Source organism: Rutidosis leptorrhynchoides, chromosome 4 (genome assembly GCF_046630445.1).
Source record: "Rutidosis leptorrhynchoides isolate AG116_Rl617_1_P2 chromosome 4, CSIRO_AGI_Rlap_v1, whole genome shotgun sequence".
NCBI classification, from domain to species: Eukaryota; Viridiplantae; Streptophyta; class Magnoliopsida; order Asterales; family Asteraceae; genus Rutidosis; species Rutidosis leptorrhynchoides.
This window is the reverse complement of record NC_092336.1, coordinates 498,311,174-498,322,919: the sequence shown is the minus strand read 5'-3', so window position 1 is coordinate 498,322,919 and position 11,746 is coordinate 498,311,174. Positions and strand designations below refer to the sequence as shown.

Here is an 11,746-nt window from a genome sequence, read left to right as displayed (position 1 = left end):
GATAGTAATATGTTGTTTCGTTGCAAAATATGTTTTAATAACCTGTTGTCATATGTATTATCTGAATTAGCTATATGCAATATCTTGTCACGTACATATAGATAATACGAGTATATGAGACTAATGAGTAATGAAACAAGATATTCTATGATGTGTTATTATTGTAATAATATTGATTGATAATAATATATCATGTATCCTTTTGATTAAGTGGATAGATGGTGATAAATAGGGATGGATAAGGATTCCATGTTTTTTTTTTTTTAATATTTCATCACATGAATATAACGAGAATATGTATAAACTGAGTATAAATATATATTTGATCTTGCTGTTTGCTGTTAAACTGCCTTTTCATGGTGATGAATTAACGTGTGGTATTAAATTGTTTAATATATTTTGTTTATAAACTAATCTCGTTCGGAATATGCATATTGCTTGGGATTTTATGTTTATATTAATTAATAGAGAATCTATTCCATATATATTCTTTGGTATAAAATGTGTTAAGAGTATTTATGGTGCGAATATTTTACTTTAAATGTCAATATATTAACCGACTTTAGATGTTTTTCATGATACATGGATTATTTGTTATTGTTCAATTTAGTGTATGCATTAAGTAATGGATTTAAATTTAATGCATAGTGATCATGATAATATAAAGATTTGAATTTAAATCTATGAGATTAATGTTGCATAATAATTAGCTATAATGTATTAGGTTGCTAATTATTGATTTTAAACTATGATCTGCTGTTCAGCTGTAATAAAGAGATACGATCATTTAAATAAGAGCAAATTAGTTTTAAAGTCGTAATCATACTATTGATACACGGACTGTTTAATAATATGTCATATAACCTGCTGTTATATGTCACATGTGGTTCTTTCTCATGTCGAGAAACCTGTAAAGTTCACTGATGTCGACTTTATTCGATGGCAGCAAAAGATGCTCTTTTGTCTGACCACGTTGAACCTTGCAAGGTTCTTGTGTGAAACCGCTCCCCAAGTTGCTGAAGGGGAACATGATGCGGTTCATACTCAAGCTCAAAGACTTGAGAAGTTCACTTATGTGAACTTTAAGTGCTGGTAGAAAAAGATGTTCCTTTATCTGACCACGTTGAACCTTCCGAGGTTCTTGACTGAACCTTGCGAGGTTCTTGACTGAACCTTGCGAGGTTCGTGACTGAACCTTGCGAGGTTCGTGAATGAACCTTGCGAGGTTCCTGGCTGAACCTTACGAGGTTCCTGGCTGAACCGCTTCCCAAGTTGTTGAAGGGGAACATGATGCTCAAATTGTGAGAGCGGTTCGGGTTTGGAATCATTCGGATTCCTTATGCCGCAACTATGTCTTGAATGACATAGTCGATTCATTCTATAACGTATATTCGAACTGTTTCGTACTGTTTTCGAACATGATTTTGAACATGTTTTCGGAATGTTTCCAGACATTATTCAACACTGGTTGTGGACTGTCTTTGGGACATTATTGAGATAGTTTTAGAATGTTATTGGACTGTTTATAAACATGTTTGTTTAACAGTTGGGTTAAAACATGTTTGTTTGCCGGTCTGGGTTAAAATCTGTTTGGATTACCTATATGCATTTAAACCAGCTTGGTTTAACCCTAGTGTTGAGACCTTTGGGTTTACCCATTTGAGTTGAAAAGGTATTATACCTTTGGGTTTACCCATTTGAGTTGAAAAGGTATTATGGTGAAACCTGTTTGGTTACCCGTTTGGATTGAAACCTATTTGGTTTACCTGTTTGTGTTGAAATGGTTTAGTACCGTTTAGTTGAAACCGTTTGGTTAACCCAAATAGTTTTAACTATTTGGTTTACGCGGTTGGGTTTAAACCTGTTCGATTTATCCGTTTAGGTTGAAACATATTTGCTTTACCTATTTGGTTGAAACCTGATTGGTTTAACCTGGTTGAGTTGAAACCTGCTTGGTTTAACTCAGTTTGTTCATGATAAACTGGAACTTTAATTTTGGGTTGAAAACTCAAATTAGTTAAGTTCATGTAGTACTTGTTGTTTTGTTAACAACTTAGCAACTGAAACAACTTGTTTCGTTGAAACAATTTAGTTCAGTTCAAATTTTAGATGATCTTTGAAGTTAACTTGGTTTGTTCAAACATCAAGGAATGGTGAACTTATACCAGGGTTATCCGTCATGTGTGTGTTATCATGAGTCTGTCATTGATGATATTAATGGAAATGAGATTATTTTTGCCAAAATGAAATCAGCAAAGGGACTCACATTAATCAATGTGTTTGTATGTTCATGAGATTCATAAGAATCTGATGTCCGGGTTGTTGTTGAACAAGTTTGGCTTCAAAAAGAAAGAAAAAAAATGTATGTTCAAAAGGTCATGTTGACGAAAAGTGGAATGTATGTTCATAAGGGATATGCCCAATAAGTGTGATATTTTTGTTGAAGCCAAATTAACGAGATCGACTTTCTTATCGGTTGAACGAATAACCGAAACCTTTGGTAGAATCCACACTCATGTGTGTGATTTGAGATCCATTCTAACGATGATTGGAAATAAATACTTTATTTCGTTTATCGATGATAGACGAAGTATTGTTATATTTACTTGTTGAAAAGTAAAGATGAAGCAATAGATTCGTTTATTGCTTATAAAAACGAAGTTGAGAATCAACTTGAACGAAAAATCAAGGTTGTTTGCAGTGATAGAGGTGGTGAATATATTGCACTTTTTGCTGAATGGCATTGAACATGAATGCACTGCACCTTACTTACCCTAATCGAATGGGACTGCTGAATGCAAGAATAGAACCTTGAAAGAAATGGTGAATGCCATGTTGGTGAGTTCTGGAGTAAGCCAGTCAATGTGGGGGGGGGGGGGGGGATTCCATCCTATCGGAAAATTATCTTTTAATTAAGATACTCCAAAAGAAAAGGGATGAAACCCCGGTGCCTGGAAAAGGTAGTTGTTCCACTACAAGGCACGAAAGATAAGATCCAAGAATGGCATATGCGTTATGCTTATAAAAGAACTAATACTGAATGTATATGAAGATATATGTGATACTTAAAACCATCTTAAATGGTATATTTAAGGAGGTGTTTGAATATATGAAGTCGATTTTGTCATGATACAAGGGATATCGTATAATATTCCTTGTGAGAAAAGTTATGGAGATTATGAATGATGCGTCTTCTTTTCTCATGCTTTGGACTTGAAGTCTATAGAATACAAGACTTAGATTTGTTAATAATGATCATCTGCAGAGATCACAACTAATATTTCATTGTGTTGAATATATTTAAAGACAAAATCGCTTTCACTCAGTAATAGAAGCATTTGGTATATTGTGAAACCATATTTGTAAACATCATTGATGATGTGAATTATTCCATTTTATGTGGAATATGATATTGAAGATAACTATAAATATAAAGATGACAATCTTTTTTATATTATTATCTTGAGATTTGCATTACCTAATCAGAATTCAAATGTGGAAATATAATTTGAGTTCGAGAACTTTGTTAAGTTTTCTAAATTCGACGTCTCTAGGTCAAACCTAGAATATGACTAAGAATTGCTCAAATCTGTTAAAACATGGATCACAAAAGATGTAAATCTAATGTGGAGGTATTTGAACGCTTCATTGATAGAATCATATTAGATATATATGATTATGATTATAACTTATATCAAGTTGCAAGACATGTGGGGGAAGCTTTGAAAGGATAAGCAGTAACCCTAGTTGGTTGTGTAAAATCAACACAATAGCTTGAAAATGTGGGGGTGTCTTGCATTTTGATATCAAGAACATGATACATGATAATGCGTTCTAATGTATCTAATGAGTTATCTCGATCCGACTTAGCATATGCTGTAAGCAAGCTAAATAGATACACGAATAATCTAAGTACATCTCATTAGAGTTGTATGATTAGGTTACTTCGGTACTCGGTATTACGGGTAGAATTATAACAGATATCATGCAGTGATCAACTGTCACTTTGATACGAACTGGATATCTGATACAAATGATTCCAGAGCGACAAGTGGATATGTATTTACACTTAGAGGTGTTGCTATATCGTGGAAATCGTGTAAACGAACGATTATTGCTAGATCCACGATGGAATCAGAATTCATCGCTTTAGATAAAGTTGGTGAAGAGGCAGAATGACTACGTCGATTAGTTGAGGATATACCAAGATGGCCTAAGTCGGTGTCGGCCATATGTGTACATTGTGATAGCCAATAGGTGGTTGGTAGAGCTCATATCACAATGTAAATGTATAATGGTGAGACTGACGTAGACATAATAAAGTACGACAACTAATCTCTAGAGAAATTATCACTATTGACTATGTGAAGTCAAATGATAATATTGCGGATCCACTGATAAAAGGCTTAAGCAGAGAGTTAGTTTGTGAATCTTGCGTGGGAATGGGATTGAAGCCCATGAAAGGCTAAGTTTATATGAAGGAAAACCTAACTCAGTTGACTGGAGATCCCAAGATCTGAGTTCAATAGGACAACCTACTTGTATGAACTGGCGACGGTCACTGTGGGGGAGTTAATTACTAAAGTAGAAACCCCTAGACCTTTTAAAGGGAGTTTACTAATTATGAGTAGACTTCCTAGTCCATTCCTAAAAGTGACATTTAAGAGGATAAGCCCATGGCTTTTAATGATTCAACTGAAATAACCATGCGTGGTTAATCAGTAGCAATTCGGTGGTGAATCACCTATGTGAGAGAGAAGTGGGGTCGCTTCGAAGGGTATTGTTGGAGCACAATACTTGATAAGCTCTCGCAGAACTAGGCTAATGTTCATGACCATAACAAACATAACTATGAGGACTTGACGTTGTCAGGGAGAGTCTTGTGTGAAGCGTATTGTCGCCTACACAAACGGCAGACGAGTTCAAAGACATCGCCGTCTACTCAGAGCCAGTAGACTAAGTGCATTTTCACAAGCGAAAGTTCAAAGGGTAACACCTACTTATCGTATGCAAGATTCAATCGTTGAAACTTAATCGGAATATTGTTGTTTCTGAGATCGATCTCCATTCATGTGGGGGATTGTTGGGAAAAACTTGATGAAAATGTGTGTTTTCACCAAACTTTGGACACAAATAATTATATGGTCGAGTGACATATAATAGTAACTATTTAGTGAGTTTTGTAGTCCTTGACGAGGACTTTACAACGAACTAAAGTGTGTCCAAAATGGATTAATGGTGAATGAGATATCGAATCTCAAAGTCGCTTGGTTGGTGCAAAATCTATAAGGATTTTTAAGTTTGAAATTTGTCCCACATAGGAAGTGGGATCAAACTCAATGTTATTGTTCCAACTATAAATATGAGCCTTTAGGGTTGAAGAAAAACACACTAAAAAAAATCATATAAGCATTCTTATATGATTAGAGTTTCCTCTCAGCCGCAACAAGGTCTCCCCGTTCCGGTTACCTTTCAGGCAAGTGGTCAAGTTCGGCAGTACGCTGCTTCAGACCGGTGTACCCTGGGAACAGATGTCGAATCTGTTTAAGGGAATTGTGTCAAACACAAGCCCGGTTATACATAATATTGGTTAGAACGTTTCAACTTTCTCTTAGTTTGATTATTTATTAACAATATGATTATTATGTTTTTGATAATATATATAAGTGTTTCAGTTTCGTAAACAATTTTCATACAATTGCTTCATTATTGTTCACTTTAAGTCTTTAACATATCTTATGAGCATATGTTGACCATTTACACTTTTCCAGATTTGAATTGACAAAGTCAAAATTGTAACAAATTCTCAACTCCATTTTCTAATATAAATTCATTATCTCTGAATCCATATCTACATTCCCTTAATTATTCTACAATGAAGCATATCAAACATCCACTAAGGTCATACTTATTAATGATACTTCATGGGCTTCAAGATTATGATCTTAAGTGATCACATTCTCCAATTTTAATGATTTGTAGTAGGTTCATTACCAAATATGCAACTTAAAACCTAGCAAATAAGACCACTTGTACACTCCATGACCGCCGATAGTTTCTTTTTCACCTCTCTAACATGCCATGATAATCACATCAGTGAGTAGAAAATTAATTTATAAATAAATATCAAATATTGTAAGTGTAAAAGAAAATTAAATAAAAACTAATTATCCCTTGATAAAATGGATAATACACCATAAATTTCAACAGCAGCAAACATCATACATCATGTTCATCATCACAATATACTCTTCATATTGCTTTTGCTTAACTTGATTCCTAAATATTAAATACATGTAGAACTTTCTACTCCAATCAAATGAGAAATTTTTAACTACAAAAGAGCTAAAAAACATAAGGTTTTCGATGTAGTTACCATGTGTTAGCTCTATCTATGGAACATCAACACTAACTTTAAAGAATAACTTTGAATGAACTGAACAATATCAAAAACCATAACTTTGTGATTTTGAATTAATCAAACAGTATCAACAACAGTAACTTTGAAAGATCAAACAATTATGAATAAAATGGAACCTGTAGGCTTGTATTATGAAGTATTCATGTAGTCACATTATGATAACATCCATCTGTGGAGCATCAGCACTGATCAGAAGCAACAATACCATGATTTTTCTGATGATCAAAAACTTATATAATACGAAATCATTACGTGACAAATACAATCGAAAGTAGTCAGATATGAAGTCATAAACATTATTTTAAACTAATGAAACTAAAACTATTAAAAACCATTTGCGCTAATTTTAAAACCCGTAGTTAACGTATTCTTATCACCTCAAGTGAAAGCTGTTTCTTGAATCGACTATGACAAAAATAACAATTCATGTAATACAATTGTTGAACTGTTGAATTTGTGTTAACAATCAGAATCGTAGACATGGAATATTTATTAGAAAAATTAGAAAAACTAACATGTTTCGAAGATTAGGGCAAATCGTGAATGATCAAGAATGGCATATTATGATTTTTGAGACTGAATGATCTTGAATTGGTCTGACAATTAAGGCGATATAGTGATTCTGGAATGTGTTTTTTAAGGGTTTTGATGAAAGATAAAAGGACGATGTTGTTTACATACACAGGGGTTTTTATTTCACTTATTTTTTCACGCGTTTTACATACACCGGGCTTTTTTAACTAATTTTATTTAGTGAAATAATTATATATTAATGACATCACTAACTCCATCTCAAATTATTTTTTTTTTTTGTTTTATTTTTATAGAGGAAAAATGCATATTCATGACATCATCAGGTTAGTGTTTTAATAGAATTTATAGATTCAAATGCAAGTAAAGCACTAACATATCTCAAACAAAATTTGATGTAGCTAATTAATTTTATATTAATAATAACAATTTATAATAATGATAATATATGGTTTATATATTTTACTTAATATTTAATTGACAAAATCCTTACCTAATTTACATATTACGATGTACATGTAATATATTTGGATTCGCTTATTATTAGGGATGGTGCCCGCGGGCAACGGGCACGGGTTTTATATACTCGCGACCCGCACGTCGGGTTGTTTTTTTGGTCGTTGAGACCCGTTACCTGTTCGCGGGCAAAAAAAAATTCGCCCATGCCCGTAACCCGCGAATACCCGTAACTCGTGGGTAATAATAATATACAACTTCGTTAATTTTTTCTTTTGGAAGAGTTAGGAAATTTTATTAATTATAAACAATTTGTACAATTAACATGTGTAAAATGACGTTAAAGTCAAGTTTTTTACTTATATGTAATATTATATTTTTAATCATTATTGCATTACAAGTAAAAAATCCATTTTAAATCGATAATTGTATGTATAAACTCGCGGATAAATTATATAAAGTCTCGTGAATTAACAGAACGGATTTTACCCGCTATGGGTAGTATGTACCCGCGACCCGTTTGCGGGTATAATTTTTACCCCTACCCTTACTCGCGGGGTAAGATTTTATGATTTTACACGCCCATCACGCATCGGGTACCCGCGGGTCACGAGTTTTTTCTCGCTCATTGCCATCCCTACTTATTATTATTTTTAGAGCTCGTGCAACGGATGGATAAAAAATCATACAAAAACATAAATTGTGATTATATATTAAAACAGTGTTGTAAAACTTCTTTGTAGAACTCGCGCATTCCACAACTGTTGAATAAAAAATAAATTCATTTTCAAAAAATGCAAAATGTCATTATATTACTTGCATTATAATCATTTAAAAATATAGCCATCCATTTAAAAATTTAAAGTTATAACGCTATAATTAAAATACTCCGTATACAATTGATCTTCCAATTATACCCTTAAAAAATTAATATAAGTATGTATCCTAAAATTAATATAGTTTTTGGTGTTATCCATTAATATTAATGTTATTATAGTTTTCAGACTTATCCGTCAATGTTTCAATCTCCCACATATAGTTCATATATTTTTATTACTAATAAATAAATAATTATAATCTATATTCTATATATAGTTACGTATTATACTCCTATATGATTCGCTTTTCCGTTAATATTTCAATATATATAGCTTTTCCGTTATATATATAGCAACTATATGTATTTCTATTTATTATATTAATATACTAGTTTTATGAGCCCGTCCGTTGGACAGAAATTGTAAATATTAGTTTTTAAAATTGTTAGAAGTGATGACAATTATAGATGTTATCGATCAAATGTACATTATAATTAGAAACATGAAAATGTAAATAAAATAAAATTATTACATGATAATCATCTATAGAAGAGCTCGTGCTTTGCCTGGTAGTTTAATATTAAATAAAAATAATTATTAAATTTTATCTTAAATATAATAAGCAACCGGATTTTAAGGCTTCAATTTCAGAATTGAAATTCAATTAACCAATTAAAATTTAATATTCTCTAATTAAGTATATTATTATATTATTATAATTTATTATTAAAATATTTTAAAATATAAAACTATTACGTTATTATTAGATATATAGAAAAAAATAATGATAATGATATGTTTTGAGCCATGTAATCATAAGATTATATGAATGGATATTATATTAATAATCCAGTAGAAAAATGCTAAATTATATATTTATATACTGCGTAGCAATTTTTATCAAATATTATGTGCTGTATAATAATAATTATGTGATATTCCTTATATATTAATCATTAATTCACCATCACAATTTGATTTTTTTTACAAACTAAATTCTTAAAATTTGATTCTTAGAACTTATATATAATTTTAACTATATTTAATCTTCTATCTATTACATTATATAAAATAAGGTTTTAAATTGCTTATGTGGCATCTTCTCCTCAAACTATTTTAAAAAATTCATATGTGACATCATTAAGAATTAATCTTGACAAGATAAATTAAACAAAACAAAAAATTTTAGATTTACATTAACTAAATTATTAACAACGGTATTAATTCTTATCCGGGCAAACTTCCGGTCCTTATGCTTTTACAATTCTTATTCCTAATTTATAAATAAATCTATATCTATGTATAATATATTATATATACTAATTATATCCTAAGTTACTATACTAATTAGGCATATGGTAATTATATCCAACACCTTTTTTTTTTTTTTTTTTTTGAAAAGCAAGATATATTACTCAAAATCTCAAGGTACAATGATACAACATATACATAGTTGGTTTGCAAAGGCAGCAAACCGGCAAGAGAATCTCGACACTAACCTATGACAGAATACACGAACAACTACATGAACATAGGATTAAAGATATACACTAGGATTATGTAGCCAAGTTAACCAATCGATCTTCTTATTCTTCAATCTTTTAGAAATCCAATCAAAGGATTTGAGTTGAATTTCATGTAGCGCGACCGGAGCGTTCCACGATTTTCCTCGAAACACTTTTCCATTCCTGTTTTTCCAAATCAAGTAAGAACAAACCCATTCAACCGCCTGCCAAATTTTTGTTCCAATTGTGGACGATGGAGAAGGGCTTTTACCACGTAATATCTCACCAAGGCTAAGGATTGTCATATTCCCAAAACCCCACCATGCGAATACCCGGTCCCAAATATCCATCGATAGTCTACAGAAGATCAAGGAATGTTCCACAGATTCGAGATCATCATCACATATCGGACACCTTACACTATGCAAATCTATCCCCCGCTTGTCCAACTCGAGCAAAATGGGAAATCTTTTTTTACATGCCCGCCAAACGAAAAATTCTAGTTTTTTAGGAACTAGATTATTTCTTAAAGTTTCTTCTATATTCGGATCTTCTTCAATTAAATGGTTATCAATGTGAAGGGATAAGCTTTGTACAGTAAAGGTGCCGTTATGTAAGATATTCCAGAAACACATGTCGCATCCCGAGTTGTTGAATTTGTACTCCGCTACAAGGCTGTTAGGTTGTTCGAGTTCGTCAATGGTTCTACCACCAGGTTGCCTCGTCCAGTTGCTGACCAATTTATAGCTCGATCCCTCTGTTACAACACGATCACAGATTCTCGCTTGCGGTTCCGGTTCAAGCCGATAAAGTCTCGGGTATAAATCCTTAAGCTTTATACCTGTTAGCCACCTGACTCCCAAAACAGTAGTTTCGAGTTGCTGTCCACTGTTCGAATGAAAGAATTTTTGAAGTCGATTCGAATGAAAGAATTTTTGAAGTCGATGTCACACTCTTGAATTTCAGTACCTGCGAAAATAATGTGCCTCCAGGTGGTTGGCTTCAGGGATCGAATTTCTTCTAACCCCAAGTCCAAACCGCCACAAGGCCCATACAAACTCCGAATAACATTAGTCCAAAGCGAGTTGGTTTCGGTATTGAACCTCCACCACCATTTTCCCAATAAAGCAAGGTTTTTACTTTTTAAATGTCCAAAATTTAACCTGTAAGACCCGACTTTTTTGACTTGTTTCTGTGCTTTGTGTTTTAGCGAAACTGCGTATTTGTACGTACTGTGCTACTTTATACTCTGGAACCTTTATATACATGGTTTACTTTCATTTATATGTTAAAACGTGCCTTAGAGTACGTAGGATACTTAACTTGATCACCGGATGCTTTATGACCGTTAGTGTCACTTAACGTTTCGATTAAACCGCGAACTGCGCGCACGTTTAACTTTTGTCGTAATCGGAATATTATGACTACGAAATATTAATTATTATTTTATAATAATAATTACTTGGGTTTATGGATGCTTAATTCTGCGTAGTATTTAATTATGCTTACTAGTTAGTCTTGTTGGACTTTCTACCTTGTTGGACTTAAGCCCACCCTACTCTAGCTAGTAGCCTATTTATTTAGCCCACTTATTAATTACTAGTGACCCAATAATAAGTAAGACAAATGCCCATTTATTAGAGGGAACATGCTAGCATTTATGTCAAGTATTATCCTTAATGTTGCATGGGATCCCAACATAAGCACCAACTTTAGACAACCAATAACCAAAAAGCAACTTTTTGTCCCCCCTTGTCTCCCCTAAAAATCACGGCCAAAGGGCCTCCCTCCTACCCTCATTCACCTATAAATATCACCCTTATTCCATCCATTTAACACTTGCTTTCATTTCTAATTCACACACACTCACTCTCTAATTCTCTCTAGTTCTTTCTCTCTCTAAAAGTGTAAGTATTTTGAACTTTTCTTCTTCTTCTCCTTCTCATCATCTTTTGACCATCATCATCATCAAAGGGTCTTGCTCTTTAGCTTTGATCTTGATTACATCTTGTAGA

At 32.7% G+C, this 11,746-nt stretch overlaps 1 protein-coding gene across 1 annotated transcript in view; it reads right to left on the bottom strand.

The window, feature by feature from the left end:
* Positions 1–9,763: 9,763 nt before the first annotated feature.
* Positions 9,764–11,746, bottom strand: part of LOC139842421 (uncharacterized) — a 41,359-nt gene continuing 39,376 nt past the window's right edge. Inside the window, exon 2 of the mRNA XM_071832563.1 lies at positions 9,764–10,619. Within this exon, the coding sequence (XP_071688664.1) occupies positions 9,764–10,619 (856 nt within the window). The remainder of the gene's footprint in view (positions 10,620–11,746) is intronic.